The 21,661-nt window shown below is 38.3% G+C and overlaps 1 protein-coding gene across 3 annotated transcripts; it reads right to left on the bottom strand.

Moving 5' to 3' along the window:
• Positions 1-11,555: 11,555 nt before the first annotated feature.
• LOC118371234 (rap1 GTPase-activating protein 2-like) lies at positions 11,556-20,855 on the bottom strand. 3 transcript variants are annotated; one of them, XM_052489221.1, is made up of 19 exons: positions 20,416-20,855; positions 20,235-20,267; positions 19,976-20,069; positions 19,588-19,623; positions 19,427-19,474; positions 18,970-19,167; positions 18,750-18,847; positions 18,576-18,654; positions 18,406-18,459; positions 18,143-18,226; positions 17,945-18,045; positions 17,656-17,785; positions 17,375-17,554; positions 17,198-17,269; positions 17,026-17,112; positions 15,562-15,717; positions 15,395-15,481; positions 15,261-15,286; positions 11,556-15,152 (listed from the first exon to the last, which is right to left on the bottom strand). In XM_052489221.1, the coding sequence occupies exons 1-19, from the start codon at positions 20,484-20,486 to the stop codon at positions 15,053-15,055; spliced, it is 1,734 nt and encodes a 577-aa protein (XP_052345181.1). In that variant the 5' UTR covers positions 20,487-20,855; the 3' UTR covers positions 11,556-15,052. The 3 variants fall into 3 exon arrangements, with proteins under 3 accessions (XP_052345181.1, XP_052345183.1, XP_052345182.1); XM_052489223.1 differs by having other exon boundaries at positions 18,970-19,161; XM_052489222.1 differs by having other exon boundaries at positions 19,976-20,066.
• Between the last annotated feature and the right edge of the window lie 806 nt (positions 20,856-21,661).

Raw genomic sequence — 21,661 nt, 5'->3', positions numbered from 1 at the left:
TGATCTTCAACTAGTCATAAAACCACCTGAATATTGATCTTCAACTAATAGTCATAAACCACCTGAATATTGATCTTCAACTAGTAGTCATAAACCACCTGAATATTGATCTTCAACTAGTAGTCATAAACCACCTGAATATTGATCTTCAACTAGTAGTCATAAACCACCTGAATATTGATCTTCAACTAATAGTCATAAACCACCTGAATATTGATCTTCAACTAGTAGTCATAAACCACCTGAATATTGATCTTCAACTAATAGTCATAAACCACCTGAATATTGATATTCAACTAGTTGTCCACCTAATATTGATATTCAACACCACCTGAATATTGATCTTCAACTAATAGTCATAAACCACCTGAATATTGATCTACACTAATAGTCATAAACCACCTGAATATTGATCTTCAACTAGTAGTCATAAACCACCTGAATATTGATCTTCAACTAATAGTCATAAACCACCTGAATATTGATCTTCAACTAGTAGTCATAAACCACCTGAATATTGATCTTCAACTAGTAGTCATAAACCACCTGAATATTGATCTTCAACTAGTAGTCATAAACCACCTGAATATTGATCTTCAACTAATAGTCATAAACCACCTGAATATTGATCTTCAACTAGTAGTCATAAACCACCTGAATATTGATCTTCAACTAATAGTCATAAACCACCTGAATATTGATCTTCAACTAATAGTCATAAACCACCTGAATATTGATCTTCAACTAATAGTCATAAACCACCTGAATATTGATCTTCAACTAGTAGTCATAAACCACCTGAATATTGATCTTCAACTAGTAGTCATAAACCACCTGAATATTGATCTTCAACTAATAGTCATAAACCACCTGAATATTGATCTTCAACTAGTTGTCATAAACCACCTGAATATTGATCTTCAACTAGTTGTCATAAACCACCTGAATATTGATCTTCAACTAATAGTCATAAACCACCTGAATATTGATCTTCAACTAATAGTCATAAACCACCTGAATATTGATCTTCAACTAATAGTCATAAACCACCTGAATATTGATCTTCAACTAGTTGTCATAAACCACCTGAATATTGATCTTCAACTAATAGTCATAAACCACCTGAATATTGATCTTCAACTAGTAGTCATAAACCACCTGAATATTGATCTTCAACTAATAGTCATAAACCACCTGAATATTGATATTCAACTAGTTGTTATAAACCACCTGAATATTGATCTTCAACTAATAGTCATAAACCACCTGAATATTGATCTTCAACTAATAAACCACCTGAATATTGATCTTCAACTAGTAGTCATAAACCACCTGAATATTGATCTTCAACTAGTAGTCATAAACCACCTGAATATTGATCTTCAACTATTGATGAATATTGATCTTCAACTAGTTGTCATAAACCACCTGAATATTGATCTTCAACTAATAGTCATAAACCACCTGAATATTGATATTCAACTAATAGTCATAAACCACCTGAATATTGATATTCAACTAGTTGTCATAAACCACCTGAATATTGATCTTCAACTAGTAGTCATAAACCACCTGAATATTGATCTTCAACTAATAGTCATAAACCACCTGAATATTGATCTTCAACTAGTAGTCATAAACCACCTGAATATTGATCTTCAACTAATAGTCATAAACCACCTGAATATTGATCTTCAACTAGTAGTCATAAACCACCTGAATATTGATCTTCAACTAATAGTCATAAACCACCTGAATATTGATCTTCAACTAATAGTCATAAACCACCTGAATATTGATCTTCAACTAGTAGTCATAAACCACCTGAATATTGATCTTCAACTAGTAGTCATAAACCACCTGAATATTGATCTTCAACTAGTAGTCATAAACCACCTGAATATTGATCTTCAACTAATAGTCATAAACCACCTGAATATTGATCTTCAACTAGTAGTCATAAACCACCTGAATATTGATCTTCAACTAGTTGTCATAAACCACCTGAATATTGATCTTCAACTAATAGTCATAAACCACCTGAATATTGATCTTCAACTAATAGTCATAAACCACCTGAATATTGATCTTCAACTAGTAGTCATAAACCACCTGAATATTGATCTTCAACTAGTTGTCATAAACCACCTGAATATTGATCTTCAACTAATAGTCATAAACCACCTGAATATTGATATTCAACTAGTTGTCATAAACCACCTGAATATTGATCTTCAACTAATAGTCATAAACCACCTGAATATTGATCTTCAACTAGTAGTCATAAACCACCTGAATATTGATCTTCAACTAATAGTCATAAACCACCTGAATATTGATCTTCAACTAGTAGTCATAAACCACCTGAATATTGATCTTCAACTAATAGTCATAAACCACCTGAATATTGATCTTCAACTAGTAGTCATAAACCACCTGAATATTGATCTTCAACTAGTAGTCATAAACCACCTGAATATTGATCTTCAACTAGTAGTCATAAACCACCTGAATATTGATCTTCAACTAATAGTCATAAACCACCTGAATATTGATCTTCAACTAATAGTCATAAACCACCTGAATATTGATCTTCAACTAGTAGTCATAAACCACCTGAATATTGATCTTCAACTAGTAGTCATAAACCACCTGAATATTGATCTTCAACTAATAGTCATAAACCACCTGAATATTGATCTTCAACTAGTAGTCATAAACCACCTGAATATTGATCTTCAACTAATAGTCATAAACCACCTGAATATTGATCTTCAACTAGTAGTCATAAACCACCTGAATATTGATCTTCAACTAATAGTCATAAACCACCTGAATATTGATCTTCAACTAATAGTCATAAACCACCTGAATATTGATCTTCAACTAGTAGTCATAAACCACCTGAATATTGATCTTCAACTAGTAGTCATAAACCACCTGAATATTGATCTTCAACTAATAGTCATAAACCACCTGAATATTGATCTTCAACTAATAGTCATAAACCACCTGAATATTGATCTTCAACTAGTAGTCATAAACCACCTGAATATTGATCTTCAACTAATAAACCACCTGAATATTGATCTTCAACTAGTAGTCATAAACCACCTGAATATTGATCTTCAACTAATAGTCATAAACCACCTGAATATTGATCTTCAACTAGTAGTCATAAACCACCTGAATATTGATCTTCAACTAGTTGTCATAAACCACCTGAATATTGATCTTCAACTAATAGTCATAAACCACCTGAATATTGATCTTCAACTAGTAGTCATAAACCACCTGAATATTGATCTTCAACTAATAGTCATAAACCACCTGAATATTGATCTTCAACTAGTAGTCATAAACCACCTGAATATTGATCTTCAACTAGTAGTCATAAACCACCTGAATATTGATCTTCAACTAGTAGTCATAAACCACCTGAATATTGATCTTCAACTAGTAGTCATAAACCACCTGAATATTGATCTTCAACTAATAGTCATAAACCACCTGAATATTGATCTTCAACTAGTAGTCATAAACCACCTGAATATTGATCTTCAACTAGTAGTCATAAACCACCTGAATATTGATCTTCAACTAGTAGTCATAAACCACCTGAATATTGATCTTCAACTAATAGTCATAAACCACCTGAATATTGATCTTCAACTAGTTGTCATAAACCACCTGAATATTGATCTTCAACTAGTAGTCATAAACCACCTGAATATTGATCTTCAACTAATAGTCATAAACCACCTGAATATTGATCTTCAACTAGTAGTCATAAACCACCTGAATATTGATCTTCAACTAATAGTCATAAACCACCTGAATATTGATCTTCAACTAGTAGTCATAAACCACCTGAATATTGATCTTCAACTAATAGTCATAAACCACCTGAATATTGATCTTCAACTAATAGTCATAAACCACCTGAATATTGATCTTCAACTAGTAGTCATAAACCACCTGAATATTGATCTTCAACTAGTAGTCATAAACCACCTGAATATTGATCTTCAACTAGTAGTCATAAACCACCTGAATATTGATCTTCAACTAGTAGTCATAAACCACCTGAATATTGATCTTCAACTAGTAGTCATAAACCACCTGAATATTGATCTTCAACTAGTAGTCATAAACCACCTGAATATTGATCTTCAACTAATAGTCATAAACCACCTGAATATTGATCTTCAACTAATAGTCATAAACCACCTGAATATTGATATTCAACTAGTTGTTATAAACCACCTGAATATTGATATTCAACTAGTTGTCATAAACCACCTGAATATTGATCTTCAACTAATAGTCATAAACCACCTGAATATTGATATTCAACTAATAAACCACCTGAATATTGATCTTCAACTAATAGTCATAAACCACCTGAATATTGATCTTCAACTAGTAGTCATAAACCACCTGAATATTGATCTTCAACTAATAGTCATAAACCACCTGAATATTGATCTTCAACTAGTAGTCATAAACCACCTGAATATTGATCTTCAACTAGTAGTCATAAACCACCTGAATATTGATCTTCAACTAAACCACCTGAATATTGATCTTCAACTAGTAGTCATAAACCACCTGAATATTGATCTTCAACTAATAGTCATAAACCACCTGAATATTGATCTTCAACTAGTAGTCATAAACCACCTGAATATTGATCTTCAACTAATAGTCATAAACCACCTGAATATTGATCTTCAACTAGTAGTCATAAACCACCTGAATATTGATCTTCAACTAGTAGTCATAAACCACCTGAATATTGATCTTCAACTAGTAGTCATAAACCACCTAATATTGATCTTCAACTAGTAGTCATAAACCACCTGAATATTGATCTTCAACTAGTAGTCATAAACCACCTGAATATTGATATTCAACTAATAGTCATAAACCACCTGAATATTGATATTCAACTAGTTGTCATAAACCACCTGAATATTGATCTTCAACTAGTAGTCATAAACCACCTGAATATTGATCTTCAACTAATAGTCATAAACCACCTGAATATTGATCTTCAACTAGTAGTCATAAACCACCTGAATATTGATCTTCAACTAATAGTCATAAACCACCTGAATATTGATCTTCAACTAGTAGTCATAAACCACCTGAATATTGATCTTCAACTAATAGTCATAAACCACCTGAATATTGATCTTCAACTAGTAGTCATAAACCACCTGAATATTGATCTTCAACTAGTAGTCATAAACCACCTGAATATTGATCTTCAACTAGTAGTCATAAACCACCTGAATATTGATCTTCAACTAGTAGTCATAAACCACCTGAATATTGATCTTCAACTAGTAGTCATAAACCACCTGAATATTGATCTTCAACTAGTAGTCATAAACCACCTGAATATTGATCTTCAACTAATAGTCATAAACCACCTGAATATTGATCTTCAACTAGTAGTCATAAACCACCTGAATATTGATCTTCAACTAGTTGTCATAAACCACCTGAATATTGATCTTCAACTAATAGTCATAAACCACCTGAATATTGATATTCTTCATAAACCACCTGAATATTGATCTTCAACTAAAAACCACCTGAATATTGATCTTCAACTAGTAGTCATAAACCACCTGAATATTGATCTTCAACTAATAGTCATAAACCACCTGAATATTGATCTTCAACTAAGTCATAAACCACCTGAATATTGATCTTCAACTAATAGTCATAAACCACCTGAATATTGATCTTCAACTAGTAGTCATAAACCACCTGAATATTGATCTTCAACTAGTAGTCATAAACCACCTGAATATTGATCTTCAACTCATAAACCACCTGAATATTGATCTTCAACTAATAGTCATAAACCACCTGAATATTGATCTTCAACTAGTAGTCATAAACCACCTGAATATTGATCTTCAACTAGTAGTCATAAACCACCTGAATATTGATCTTCAACTAGTAGTCATAAACCACCTGAATATTGATCTTCAACTAAAAACCACCTGAATATTGATCTTCAACTAATAGTCATAAACCACCTGAATATTGATCTTCAACTAATAGTCATAAACCACCTGAATATTGATATTCAACTAGTTGTCATAAACCACCTGAATATTGATCTTCAACTAATAGTCATAAACCACCTGAATATTGATCTTCAACTAGTAGTCATAAACCACCTGAATATTGATCTTCAACTAGTAGTCATAAACCACCTGAATATTGATCTTCAACTAATAGTCATAAACCACCTGAATATTGATCTTCAACTAGTAGTCATAAACCACCTGAATATTGATCTTCAAACCACCTGAATATTGATCATAAACCACCTGAATATTGATCTTCAACTAGTAGTCATAAACCACCTGAATATTGATCTTCAACTAGTAGTCATAAACCACCTGAATATTGATCTTCAACTAGTAGTCATAAACCACCTGAATATTGATCTTCAACTAATAGTCATAAACCACCTGAATATTGATCTTCAACTAGTAGTCATAAACCACCTGAATATTGATCTTCAACTAGTAGTCATAAACCACCTGAATATTGATCTTCAACTAGTAGTCATAAAACCACCTGAATATTGATCTTCAACTAGTAGTCATAAACCACCTGAATATTGATCTTCAACTAATAGTCATAAACCACCTGAATATTGATCTTCAACTAGTAGTCATAAACCACCTGAATATTGATCTTCAACTAGTAGTCATAAACCACCTGAATATTGATCTTCAACTAGTAGTCATAAACCACCTGAATATTGATCTTCAACTAGTAGTCATAAACCACCTGAATATTGATCTTCAACTAATAGTCATAAACCACCTGAATATTGATCTTCAACTAATAGTCATAAACCACCTGAATATTGATCTTCAACTAATAGTCATAAACCACCTGAATATTGATCTTCAACTAGTAGTCATAAACCACCTGAATATTGATCTTCAACTAATAGTCATAAACCACCTGAATATTGATCTTCAACTAGTAGTCATAAACCACCTGAATATTGATCTTCAACTAATAGTCATAAACCACCTGAATATTGATCTTCAACTAGTAGTCATAAACCACCTGAATATTGATCTTCAACTAATAGTCATAAACCACCTGAATATTGATCTTCAACTAGTAGTCATAAACCACCTGAATATTGATCTTCAACTAGTAGTCATAAACCACCTGAATATTGATCTTCAACTAATAGTCATAAACCACCTGAATATTGATCTTCAACTAGTTGTCATAAACCACCTGAATATTGATCTTCAACTAATAGTCATAAACCACCTGAATATTGATCTTCAACTAGTTGTCATAAACCACCTGAATATTGATCTTCAACTAATAGTCATAAACCACCTGAATATTGATCTTCAACTAGTAGTCATAAACCACCTGAATATTGATCTTCAACTAATAGTCATAAACCACCTGAATATTGATATTCAACTAGTTGTTATAAACCACCTGAATATTGATATTCAACTAGTTGTCATAAACCACCTGAATATTGATCTTCAACTAATAGTCATAAACCACCTGAATATTGATATTCAACTAGTTGTCATAAACCACCTGAATATTGATCTTCAACTAATAGTCATAAACCACCTGAATATTGATCTTCAACTAGTTGTCATAAACCACCTGAATATTGATCTTCAACTAATAGTCATAAACCACCTGAATATTGATCTTCAACTAGTAGTCATAAACCACCTGAATATTGATCTTCAACTAATAGTCATAAACCACCTGAATATTGATATTCAACTAGTTGTTATAAACCACCTGAATATTGATATTCAACTAGTTGTCATAAACCACCTGAATATTGATCTTCAACTAATAGTCATAAACCACCTGAATATTGATATTCAACTAGTTGTCATAAACCACCTGAATATTGATCTTCAACTAATAGTCATAAACCACCTGAATATTGATCTTCAACTAGTAGTCATAAACCACCTGAATATTGATCTTCAACTAGTTGTCATAAACCACCTGAATATTGATCTTCAACTAGTTGTCATAAACCACCTGAATATTGATCTTCAACTAATAGTCATAAACCACCTGAATATTGATATTCAACTAATAGTCATAAACCACCTGAATATTGATATTCAACTAGTTGTCATAAACCACCTGAATATTGATCTTCAACTAGTAGTCATAAACCACCTGAATATTGATCTTCAACTAATAGTCATAAACCACCTGAATATTGATCTTCAACTAGTAGTCATAAACCACCTGAATATTGATCTTCACCTGAATATTGATCTTCAACTAATAGTCATAAACCACCTGAATATTGATCTTCAACTAATAAACCACCTGAATATTGATCTTCAACTAATAGTCATAAACCACCTGAATATTGATCTTCAACTAATAGTCATAAACCACCTGAATATTGATCTTCAACTAGTAGTCATAAACCACCTGAATATTGATCTTCAACTAATAGTCATAAACCACCTGAATATTGATCTTCAACTAGTAGTCATAAACCACCTGAATATTGATCTTCAACTAGTAGTCATAAACCACCTGAATATTGATCTTCAACTAGTAGTCATAAACCACCTGAATATTGATCTGAATATTGATCTTCAACTAATAGTCATAAACCACCTGAATATTGATCTTCAACTAATAGTCATAAACCACCTGAATATTGATCTTCAACTAATAGTCATAAACCACCTGAATATTGATCTTCAACTAGTAGTCATAAACCACCTGAATATTGATCTTCAACTAGTAGTCATAAACCACCTGAATATTGATCTTCAACTAATAGTCATAAACCACCTGAATATTGATCTTCAACTAGTAGTCATAAACCACCTGAATATTGATCTTCAACTAATAGTCATAAACCACCTGAATATTGATCTTCAACTAGTAGTCATAAACCACCTGAATATTGATCTTCAACTAATAGTCATAAACCACCTGAATATTGATCTTCAACTAGTAGTCATAAACCACCTGAATATTGATCTTCAACTAATAGTCATAAACCACCTGAATATTGATCTTCAACTAGTAGTCATAAACCACCTGAATATTGATCTTCAACTAATAGTCATAAAACCACCTGAATATTGATCTTCAACTAGTAGTCATAAACCACCTGAATATTGATCTTCAACTAGTAGTCATAAACCACCTGAATATTGATCTTCAACTAGTAGTCATAAACCACCTGAATATTGATCTTCAACTAGTAGTCATAAACCACCTGAATATTGATCTTCAACTAGTAGTCATAAACCACCTGAATATTGATCTTCAACTAGTAGTCATAAACCACCTGAATATTGATCTTCAACTAATAGTCATAAACCACCTGAATATTGATCTTCAACTAGTAGTCATAAACCACCTGAATATTGATCTTCAACTAGTAGTCATAAACCACCTGAATATTGATCTTCAACTAATAGTCATAAACCACCTGAATATTGATCTTCAACTAATAGTCATAAACCACCTGAATATTGATCTTCAACTAGTAGTCATAAACCACCTGAATATTGATCTTCAACTAGTAGTCATAAACCACCTGAATATTGATCTTCAACTAGTAGTCATAAACCACCTGAATATTGATAAACCACCTGAATTCAACTAGTAGTCATAAACCACCTGAATATTGATCTTCAACTAGTAGTCATAAACCACCTGAATATTGATCTTCAACTAGTAGTCATAAACCACCTGAATATTGATCTTCAACTAAACCAGTCATAAACCACCTGAATATTGATCTTCAACTAATAGTCATAAACCACCTGAATATTGATCTTCAACTAGTAGTCATAAACCTGAATATTGATCTTCAACTAGTAGTCATAAACCACCTGAATATTGATCTTCAACTCATAAACCACCTGAATATTGATAACTAATAGTCATAAACCACCTGAATATTGATCTTCAACTAATAGTCATAAACCACCTGAATATTGATCTTCAACTAGTAGTCATAAACCACCTGAATATTGATCTTCAACTAATAGTCATAAACCACCTGAATATTGATCTTCAACTAATAGTCATAAACCACCTGAATATTGATCTTCAACTAAACCACCTGAATATTGATCTTCAACTAATAGTCATAAACCACCTGAATATTGATCTTCAACTAATAGTCATAAACCACCTGAATATTGATCTTCAACTAGTAGTCATAAACCACCTGAATATTGATCTTCAACTAGTTGTCATAAACCACCTAAATATTGATCTTCAACTAATAGTCATAAACCACCTGAATATTGATCTTCAACTAATAGTCATAAACCACCTGAATATTGATCTTCATCTAGTAGTCATAAACCACCTGAATATTGATCTTCAACTAGTTGTCATAAACCACCTAAATATTGATCTTCATTAGATTTTTCTTGAAGGTTGGGTCATCTTGAAAAATGTGGTGTTACAACAATAACATTTTCAAACACCCAGCACTTGGTGAACATAGATCTGGGTGGCCAACCCTCCTGGAGAGGATTTTCTTCCATCCCTATTTTAACGAGATAGATCCCAAATGACAAAATATGAAATGTTTGTGTCCTTACCTTCAAAGCAGTCTATGGGCAAGAAGACTCCAATCTATGATTTGGTTACCCACTGCCATCAACCATTGATATTAACATTTCCTGTGCAGAGCCTTGTTGTAGTGCTAACACTTCCGGGCACATGTCTCATAACTTTCCACCTGAGAACAGGGATCAATCCCGGCTTCCAACCTTCCCACAGTTTATAACACTTGCCTGTCTCCCTATCTCATTTCATTACTGTCTGAAAAAAGTGTCAAACCACCTAAAAAAACATTTAAAAACATATTAGCATACTTTACATATCATACCCAAAGGTAACAAAGTAGTGAAATTTGGAGTGTTAATTTAATGTACAAAGCATCCTGAACAGACCTAATTGTACACCTTGGTAATAGGCGTAAGTCATGTAAAAATACATAGAATTTCAGGATATTCACTTTAAAACAGTAGACTCCTAGTCCTCCGTCTATGGATTGGCCAGGGGGCAATGACATTCACATAGCAAATCTCACTCCAAACTTTCTTCAAAAGTTGGTAGCCCTGAATTATTGCAATGCTCTGAAATAGTAAAATAGTAATAATTATTGCATGACTTCATTATCATACATTTACTACAATGATGTACACATATTAACAGTGAAAATATTCTACAATAATAATTATTCTACAATAATATATTTGTATTACCTGTTATGAAAGTATACATTTTGACATCTTATTTTATAGTTTGTACAGTGCATTCGGAAAGTATTTCAACATTTTATTACATTACAGCCCTATTCTAAAATGTATGAAATATTTTTTTCCCTCATCAATCTAAGCACAATACCCCATGACGATAAAGCGGAGTCAATCACCACCTTCCGGAGACACCTGAAACCCCACCTCTTTAAGGAATACCTAGGATAGGATAAGTAATCCTTCTCACCCCCCTAAAGATTTAGATGCACTATTGTAAAGTGGCTGTTCCACTGGATGTCATAAGGTGAATGCACCAATTTGTAAGTCGCTCTGGATAAGAGCGTCTGCTAAATGACTTAAATGTAAATGTAAATGTAAAACAGGTTTTTAGAAATACCTTATTTACATATTCAGACCCTTCGCTATGAGAATTGAGCTCAAATGTATCCTGTTTCCATTGATCATCCTTAATGTTTTTTACAACTTGATTGGAGTCCACCTATGGTAAATTCAATTGATTGGACATGATTTGCAAAGGCAAGACAAATATAAGGTCCCACAGTTGAAAGTGCATGTCAGAGCAAAAACCAAGCCGTGAAGTCAAAGGAATTGTCCGTATAGCTCCGAGACAGGATTGTGTTGAGGCACAGATCTGGGGATGGGTACCAAAACATTTCTGCAGCATTGAAGGTCCCCCAAGAACACAGTGACCTCCATAATTCTTAAATGGAAGAAGTTTGGAACCACTAAGACTCTTCCAAGAGCTGGCTGCCTGGCCAAACTGAGCAATCAGTGGAGAAGGGCTTTGGTCATGGAGATGACCAAGAAGCCGATGGTCACTGACAGACCTCCAGAGCCTCTGTGGAGATGGGAGAACCTTCCAGAAGGACAACCGTCTCTACAGCACTCCACTAATCAGGCCCTTGTGGTAGAGTGACCAGACGGAAGCAACTCCTCAATAAAAACCACATGACAGCCCGCTTGGAGTTTGCCAAAAGGCACATAAAGGATTCTCAGACCATGACAAAACAAGATTCTCTGGTCTGATGAAACCAATATTGAACCATTTGGCCTGAATGCCAAGTGTCACATCTGGAGGAAACTTGGCACACTCCCTATGGTGAAGCATGGTGGTGCCAGCATCATGCTGTGGGGATGGTTTTTGGTGGCAGGGACTAGGAGACTAGTCAGGATCGAGGCAAAGATGAACGGAGCAAAGTACAGAGAGATCCTTGATGAAAACCTGCTCCAGAGCGCTCAGAATTTGGGTGAAAGGACACCTTCCAACAGGACAAAGACCCTAAGCACACAGCCAAGACAATGTGGGAGTGGCTTCGGGACAAGTCTCTGAATGTCCTTGAGATGCCTAGGCAAAGCCCGGACTTGAACCCGATCGAACATCTCTGGAGAGACCCGAAAATAGCTGTGCAGTGACTGGTCAAGAACTACAGGAAACGTATGATCTCTGTAATTGCAAACAAAGGTTTCTGTACCAAATATTACGTTCTGCTTTTCTGATGTATCAAATACTTATGTCATGCAATAAAATACAAATTAATTACTTAAAAATCATACAATGTGATTTTCTGGATTGTTGTTTTAGATTCCGTCTCTCACAGTTGAAGTGTACCTATGATAAAAATGACAGACCTCTACATGCTTTGTAAGTAGGAAAACCTGCAAAATCGGCAGTGTATCAAATACTTGTTCTCCCCACTGTATGTGTATATGGATATATATATTTACTCCAAAAGAATATATGGGGAATTGGAAATAATGCAGACAATTACATTGATGGAAGCAACAATCTTTCCGCAATATTAAACAGATCCACCCCTTAGAAGAAAAAAAATAATAATAAAATAAAAAATATATAAAATAAAATAAGTGTCTCCACTGATATTTTCAACCTCTCCCTGTCCGAGTCTGTAATACCAAAATATTTTAAGCAGACCACCATAATGCCTGTGCCCAAGAACACGAAGGTAACCTGCCTAAATGACTACCGACCCGTAGCACTAACATCTGTAGCAATGAACTGCTTTGAAAGGCTGGTCATGGCTCACATCAACACCATTAACCCAGAAACCCTAGACCCGCATACCGCACCAACAGATCCACAGATGATGCAATCTCTATTGCACTCCACACTGCCCTTTCCCACCTGGACAAAAGGAACACCTATGTGAGAATGCTATTCATTGACTACAGCTCAGCGTTCAACACCATGGTGCCCTGTAAGCTCATCAATAAGCTAAGGACCCTGGGACTAAACACCTCCCTCTGCAACTGGATCCTGGACTTCCTGACGAGCTGTCCCCAGGTGGTAAGTGTAGGTAACAAAACAACACATCCGCCACGCTGATCTTCAACGCAGGGGCCCCTCGGGGGTGCGTGCTCAGTCCACTCCTGTACTCCCTGTTCACTCATGACTGCACGGCCAATCACAACTCCAACACCATCATTAAGTTTGTCGATGACACAACAGTGGTAGGCCTGATCACCGACAACGACAAGCCAGCCTTTAGGGAGGAGGTCAGAGCCTTGGTCGTGTGGTGCCAGGACAACAACCTCTCCCTCAACATGATCAAAACAAAGGAAATGATTGTCGACTACAGGAAAAAGAGGACCGAGCACGCCCCCATTCTCATCGACGGGGCTGCAGTGGAACAGGTTGAGAGCTTCAAGTTCCTTGGTGTCCACATCAACAACAAACTAACATGGTCCAAGCACACCAAGATAGTCGTGAAGAGGGAACGACAATAACTATTCCCCCTCAGGAGACTGATAAGGTTTGGCATAGGTCCTCGGATCCTCAAAAGGTTCTACAGCTGAACAATCGAGAGCATGGTTGCATCACAGCCTGGTGTGGCAACTGCTCGGGCTCCGACTGCAAGGCACTACAGAGGGTAGTGCTAACGGCCCAGTATATCACTGGGGCCAAGCTTCCTGCCATTCAGGACCTCTATACCAGGTGGTGTCAGAGGAAGACCCTAAAAATTGTCAAAGACTCCATCCACCCTAGTCATAGACTGTTCTCTCTGCTACAGCATGGCAAGCGGTACCGGAGCACCAAGTCTATGTCCAAGAGGCTTCTAAACAGCTTCTACCCCCAAGCCATAAGACTCCTGAACACCTAATGAAATACCCCCCCCTTTTACACCACTGATACTCTCTGTTGTTATCATTTATGCATAGTCACTTTAATAACTCTACCTTCATGTTCATTTACATTACCTCAACTAACCGGTGCCCTGCACATTGACCCTGTACCCCTGTATATAGTCTCGCTATTGTTATTTTACTGCTGCTCTTTTATTTCTTATTCTTATCCATATTATTTTAAACTGCATTTGTTGGTTAGTGGCTCCTAAGTAAGTATTTCACTGTAAGGTCTACACCCGTTCGGCGCATGTGACTAATACGATCTGATTTGATTTGATTTAAAGGTGCTTCAACAAAGTACTGAGTGAAGGGTCTGATATTTCAGTGTTTTATTTGTTATAAAATTGCAAAAATGTCTAAAAACCTGTTTTTGCTTTGTAACTATGGGCTATTGTGTGTAGATTGATGAGGATTTTTTCTTCATCAATTTTAGAATAATCAATTTTAGAATAATCAATTTTAGAATAAGGCTGTAAAGTAACAAAACGTGGAAAAAGTCAAGGGGTCTGAATACTTTCCGAATGCACTGTATATACAAAGTATCCACTCTGTTATTACTCAAATATACACATAATTTTGTTTGTCTACATATTCTCCTGGGGACTGGAGTGGTCTTTGACCTCTGTGGAGCCCAGGTTGTCTGTGGGCGGAAAGCTGGGTTCAGGGGGCTTGTAGGCCAACTCACTGAAAGACAAAAAAACAACATCGGTCTGTCTGTCTGTCTGTCAGTCCGTCCGTCCATCTGTCTTTCAGTCCATCTGTCTGATTTGTCCGTTCTCTGTAGTGTCTTACCTCTCTCCATCTCTCTCTGTAGCAGCCTGGAGAGGGAGACAAAAACCAACAGGGGTGGTCAGTATTTCCCACAAATATATCAATAAGATATTCAGTGAAAAAAGAGAAGTGCTTCCATCTTCAGTATGGGTTACCTTGGGCTTCTGTGGGAGCGGCACCCCGCCCATCTTTCTAGGTCCCCCAAGAGTGTCAAAAGAATTACTGCGCACCCTAATGGCTCTCTGCAACAAAGACAGGAAATATGTCCAAAACCCATCCTTTCCCCATACTGGAGTGAAAAGTCAAGGATTTCTGACTTCACCTTAAAGTTTTTGATGAACCCGCCACTCCCCTCAGTTACACCCCTCATCCCCTCAGAAGTCGAGAGGGTGGACACAGGCGAATCTCCCATCATGCACTGGGAGCGGGTGGACAGTTCCGCCTGCAGACCCTCCAGGAGGGACGAACGAGTGCGCAGCTTGAAAAGATAGGATGAGAGGAGAGAGGGAGGCAGAGACAGAGGAGAGAAGGAGGCATCATATTGGAGTTAAGTAAGAGATGGGGAGCAGAAGAGAGGAATTAGAACCTTTTGTGACTAGGGGGCAGTATTTTCATTTTTGGAAAAATAACGTTCCCGTAGTTAACGGGATATTTTGTCAGTACAAGATGCTAGAATATGCATATAATTGACAGCTTAGGATAGAAAACACTCTAAAGTTTCCAAAACTGTAAAAATATTGTCTGTGAGTATAACAGAACTGATATTGCAGGCGAAAGCCTGAGAAAATTCCAATCCGGAAGTGACTCATCTTTTGAAAGCTCTGCGTTCCAATGCGTCCCTATTGAGCAGTGAATGGGCTATCAACCAGATTACTTTTTCTCTGTATTCCCCAAGGTGTATTCCCCATTGTGACGTAGTTTTACGCATTTATGTTGAAGAATACCCGTAAGCGACTACATTTCGCAACTGGTCACCTGATGGCTCCCAGAGTGATTCTCGTGTAAAATACAGAGGTAGCCATTATTCCAATCGGTCCTACTGAAAAACCAATTGTCCCAGTGGATATATTATCGAATAGATATTTGAAAAACACCTTGAAGATTGATTATAAACAATGTTTGCCATGTTTCTGTTGATATTATGGAGCTAATTTGGAATATTGTTCGGTTTTTCGTGGCTGCATTTTCCGGGCGATTTCTCAGCCAAACTTGAAGAACAAACGGAGCTATTTCGCCTACAAAAAATGATATTTTTGGAAAAAAGGAACATTGGCTATCTAACTGGGAGTCTCGTGAGTGAAAACATCCGAAGCTCATCAAAGGTAAACGATTTAATTTCATTGCTTTTCTGATTTCCGTGACCAAGTTACCTGCTGCTAGCTGGACAAAATGCTATGCTAGGCTATCGATAAACTTACACAAATGCTTGTCTAGCTTTGGCTGTAAAGCATATTTAGAAAATCTGAGATGACAGGGTGATTAACAAAAGGCTAAGCTGTTTCTCAATATATTTCACTTGTGATTTTCATGAATAGGAATATTTTCTAGGAATATTTATGTCAGTTGCGTTATGCTAATTATTGTCATTCGATGATTACGCTCCCGCACCCTGGATGGGGAGTCACTAGAGGCTATTAGAGAAGAGGAAATACTTGTTTCTTTTGTTTCTGTTCCACATAAAAGATACCAGATTTGCATCTAGAAAGTCTTTGGATATGTGCGTGTAATGCCTCAAGAATGATTGTATACATTTATAATGGTGTTAGAGTTGTTCTTCTGTGGTTACCTCCAGTCTTCTGAACCTCTCAGCCTTATAACAGGAGATCTCTGCATTGATAAGCTTGGTCAGAAGGAACTCTCTCAACAGGGAGCTCTGGAAGATAGGCCAACAGAGACACACTAAGAATGCATCATGGTCTTTTACCTTGTCACCAAGTTCAGATGTGAATTCTGCTCACCTCTGTGAATATAGGAGGATCAGGGAGGGAGGGACCAAAGGGAGGTACATCCTCTCTGGCTGTGACTGACACCTGCAAACAGACCACTTCCAGGTTTGAAAAAGGCTTTCCATTCCAATAAAAATACCTACAGTGATAAGAGATCAATGTGTCTCTCCTTTTGTTTTATCTTCTTACCTGGAACACCCCTCCACCTCCTGCCTCCTCCCCCTCGTCCCCCACTCTCTTCCTCACCCTCCTGACCACTAGGAAACAGTGCAGGAAGTGTGAGCCGATGACATCAGACAGAAAAGGGGTGTGGCCCTCCTGGTAAACAACAGCAACGATGTCGTTGCCTATGTGTCTCTTCCTCTGTAGCTGTAAGGAGTAATGAACAGAGGGTAAGAGGGAGTCACTGGAGGGGGGTTGAAGTGATTGACTGTGGGTGAGGATGATTAGGTGTCGTTATTCAGGCTAACCTGTTGTGTATCGCCCTCTGTGAAGGGCAATTTGGTGGACACATGGAACATGATCTCTCTGCTGTGGAAGGAAGTGAAGACCGCATCACTTCCTGTCTGGCCATGACACACGTCCAAACCTCCTCGGAACCTGGAAGAGAGGGAGGGAGAGAAAGAGGGAAGAGGCAGTCGGGGAGAGGGAGTGACAGTAAGCTGCTGGTATCTTCTTATTCATCTCTTCCTGTTACAATGTCATATTTCTGTCATTTCTCCATAAGGCCATGTCACCATGTAGGTTACTGTACATTACCCAGTGAACCCTTGAAGTGTGACTGTATCTCCCAAAATAGAGAGGAATTCTTGAAACTCTTCACTTTCCTCATTGTTACAGAGTATGTCCTCCTCTGTCAACTGTAAAAGATAGAGAGAAAATATGAGAGGTAATGTACAGTAGACTAGTGCTACTATTTAATGCTTCCAAGCTTCTGCCTGCATTCCAGTTATTTACCTGTCCCTCTCTCTGATACAAGACACCAAACTTGAAATTCAGAGACACTCTGTGTTCATCAAATGCTGTTATAAGATCTGGTGCCTGAAAGACAGAGAGGGGAAGAGAGAAAGAAAGAAGCAAAGAGAGGGAGAGAGAGATAGAGAGATAAAGGGGAAGGAGAGAGCACACACTTTTGTCAAAATGGTCTCATTTGAAGAGTACATTCTGTGTAACATGAAGGCCTAAAGCATTTGGGACTGTGTACAGTGAAAAAGAAGTACCTTGAGGTAACTGACCACATCAAATCTGGACACAGTCACACTGTCGCATAGCATCTGAAAAGGACATGGTCAGTTTGGGTTTTTGTCAATGATGGTAAATGTTTTCAGTAAAAGCACAGTAAAGGTTCATCTAAAATACACACGTCTGTTGGAGAGACTAGTAATGGTACCTTGGCCAGCTCCACAGCAGACGGGATGTTTGGGAACAGAGACACAGAGAAAACCCCATGCATAGAGCATTCCCTCATCCTGGAAAGGAAAGACAGATGTAATAACTGTTGCTCATGGAATTCACCAGTGTTTCATTACATGAATTGAATAATTTCCATTCTTTCAGATATAACCTCAGGATTACTCTCAGCCTCTTCTCTTCTTCCACCAAACAGATAGAGAGAAGGAGGGGTCCCAGGGAGGGGTCCACTGCTGTGAACGAGTGATGATACTGACATAGGAGAGAAAGTCACACAGCTACTATGTATGTATTTCATCATCTTGGATCATAGTCCATCTCTACCATCAAATGGAACAGAATAAGAGTAGTCCTATGGGCGCTACTCTACTAACTCGTGAGCGGAAGAACTGCTGGTAGTATGTGGCCTCGCTGTCTCTCTCCATGATGTCATAGGTCTCTGGGTCTAGTCCATAATGAGAGGATGTCGGACTGGTCTCAGCAAACTTCTGTAGCGGGGGGTCTATCCAGTAACCACCCAGCTTTGGAGGCAGGATCAGAGGAAGGTCACGACCTATCTTCAAAAGCTGAGACTTTCAAAAGGGTGAGATGAGAATTAAAAAGTCTGGTGTATCAAATTAAATGTAGATCTAGCAGTATCTGTAGGATGATGGTTGCATCAGCATACCTAATAATGAGTTTTATGTATGCTGGTATGAGTGTTACAACTATTGTGACGTCAGTGTTTTAGGGAACAAAAATGTCTGTATCGTTGATAATATTGAAAGGTCAAATATCAACACACACACGTGTGCACACAGATCTTGACATTATATTAGGAGAAAGACTCACCCTCAAAGGCAGAGGGAATTCACAGCGCTGTTCATCTAGCCTGCTGCTCTGATGAAGGAGAGTGAAGGTAACAGTGGCTGACTGATTGACTAACTGGAAAGAGAACTGATGTACACACAGAGACTACACAAAACAGAGAGGGAATGGTGCTGTACACTCACCTGCAACTTCTCAATGATCTCAAACAGCTCTGTCACCTTACATGGAAAACACAGACAGTCAGACAGAGTCAGACAGACAGACCAACATACAGAGTCAGACAGACAGACCAACATACAGAGTCAGACAGACAGACAGACAGACAGACAGACAGACAGACAGACAGACAGACAGACAGACAGACAGACAGACAGACAGACAGACAGACAGACAGACAGACAGACAGACAGACAGAAAGGAGGTTGAGGGAGAAACAGGAACAGAAAGAGAAACAACATTAGACAAACACAGATGCAGGGAAATGCAAGGAGACTAAATTAGTGACGTTGTGATCAACAAATGCAAAAAGGATATGATGAAAGACACATTATCACAATGAAGTCATTTTACCTTCTGGTTGCTGCCAGCAGAAAGGAACGGTTGGGTCTCGCTGGTAGGGGAGTCCAAAATATCCAGAATGCTGTGTTCTAAAGGCTCTGGTCTGCTGCAACAGGTGGAATGACAGAGCAAAGCAATGCAACCCATCACTTTTCCTATTCGTCAACTGCAAGTGTATCAAGCTTTAAATCCAGTGTAAAATGACCAGCGAGAAATAAACTATATCTAATGTGGATAAAGGTAAATAAAGGTATTTTTAAGTTTTTCTCACCTAGTCTCATGTTCACATAGGAACTTGTCCACACTGTGAATAGGGAAAGTGGTAACTCCTTAGACAATTTGACACATGACATTAAGGACTACTTCTATGAACTATTTCAAGATTTTATTCAAATTCTGACACTAGCACCAAAGCATTTTAATTCGTTGTCAATACTTTGACTGCTACTCACCCTCCATATGCCCCAAAAGTGAAACTTCTCTTTCTGGATAGGAACTTCTCATTTCTGCTGTCTCTCTCCATCGTTCGGTGTGGGTGTTAGTGCTTGTGAGTGCCAGTGTGCTAGCTATAGTCAATCAGGGATGAATTAAATCTCTCTCTCTCTCTCTCTCTCTCTCTCTCTCCTCTGCCCCCTGCCTCTCACTCATTTAATCTCTCTACTTCCTTCCCTATATCCTGCTGTCAGCCAGACGAGCAATATTAACCCCATCTTGGCCGCAGGGACACGCACTGATGGATAACAAACCCCCATGACCCTGCCCTGACATGCAGTACATGTATGGACACAGAGACAGAGGAGTCGCTGGGTATCGATCACCATGCTCTAAGAAACACAGATAGTGGTCTCACTGACTGGGTGTGTGTAGGAATGGTAAATAAATAAATACATGAGAGATTGGACCTGTTACCCTTTGAGTCTGTAGAACCATCAATTATTGACAGCACATACTGAGAGAGGTGCAAGGCAGCGGGAGAGGAGAGGAGAGAGGAGGGGAATGGGGAGGGGTGGTAGTGGAGGGGGAGAGGAGAGAGGAGGGGAATGGGGAGGGGTGGTAGTGGAGGGGAGAGGAGAGGAGAGAGGAGGGGAATGGGGAGGGGTGGTAGTGGAGGGGAGAGGAGGAGAGGAGAGAGGAGGGGAATGGGGAGGGGTGGTAGTGGAGGGGGAGAGGAGAGGAGAGAGGAGGGGAATGGGGAGGGGTGGTAGTGGAGGGGAGGGGAGAGGAGAGGAGAGAGGAGGGGAATGGGGAGGGGTGGTAGTGGAGGGGAGAGGAGAGGGAGGGAGGAGGGGAATGGGGAGGGGTGGTAGTGGAGGGGAGAGGAGACGAGAGAGGAGGGGAATGGGGAGGGGTGGTAGTGGAGGGGAGAGGGAGACGAGAGAGGAGGGGAATGGGGAGGGGTGGTAGTGGAGGGGAGAGGAGACGAGAGAGGAGGGGAAAGGGGAGGGGTGGTAGTGGAGGGGGAGGGGAGAGGAGAAAGGAGGGGAATGGGGAGGGGTGGTAGTGGAGGGGGAGAGGAGAGGAGAGGAGAGAGGAGGGGAATGGGGAGGGGTGGTAGTGGAGGGGGAGAGGAGAGGAGAGAGGAGGGGAAAGGGGAGGGGTGGTAGTGGAGGGGGAGAGGAGAGGAAAGAGGAGGGGAATGGGGAGGGGTGGTAGTGGAGGGGGAGGGGTGTTAAGGCACACTGCTAAAGGGGGAATAAA

The sequence above is a fragment of the Oncorhynchus keta genome, chromosome 31 (assembly GCF_023373465.1).
Source record: "Oncorhynchus keta strain PuntledgeMale-10-30-2019 chromosome 31, Oket_V2, whole genome shotgun sequence".
NCBI lineage: Eukaryota > Metazoa > Chordata > Actinopteri > Salmoniformes > Salmonidae > Oncorhynchus > Oncorhynchus keta.
Note: the sequence above shows the minus strand (reverse complement) of the source record. Positions and strands in the feature narration are given on the sequence as shown.

Coding starts and splice junctions, on each gene's coding strand:
- LOC118371234 (XM_052489221.1), bottom strand. CDS start 20,486: ATGGAGAGAGACAGCAGAAATGAGAAGTTCCTATCCAGAAAGAGAAGT. Junction 17,555..17,655: donor CAGAGGGCGATACACAACAG/GTTAGCCTGAAT, acceptor TACTCCTTACAG/CTACAGAGGAAGAGACACAT. Junction 17,113..17,197: donor ATCCTCCTATATTCACAGAG/GTGAGCAGAATT, acceptor CCTATCTTCCAG/AGCTCCCTGTTGAGAGAGTT.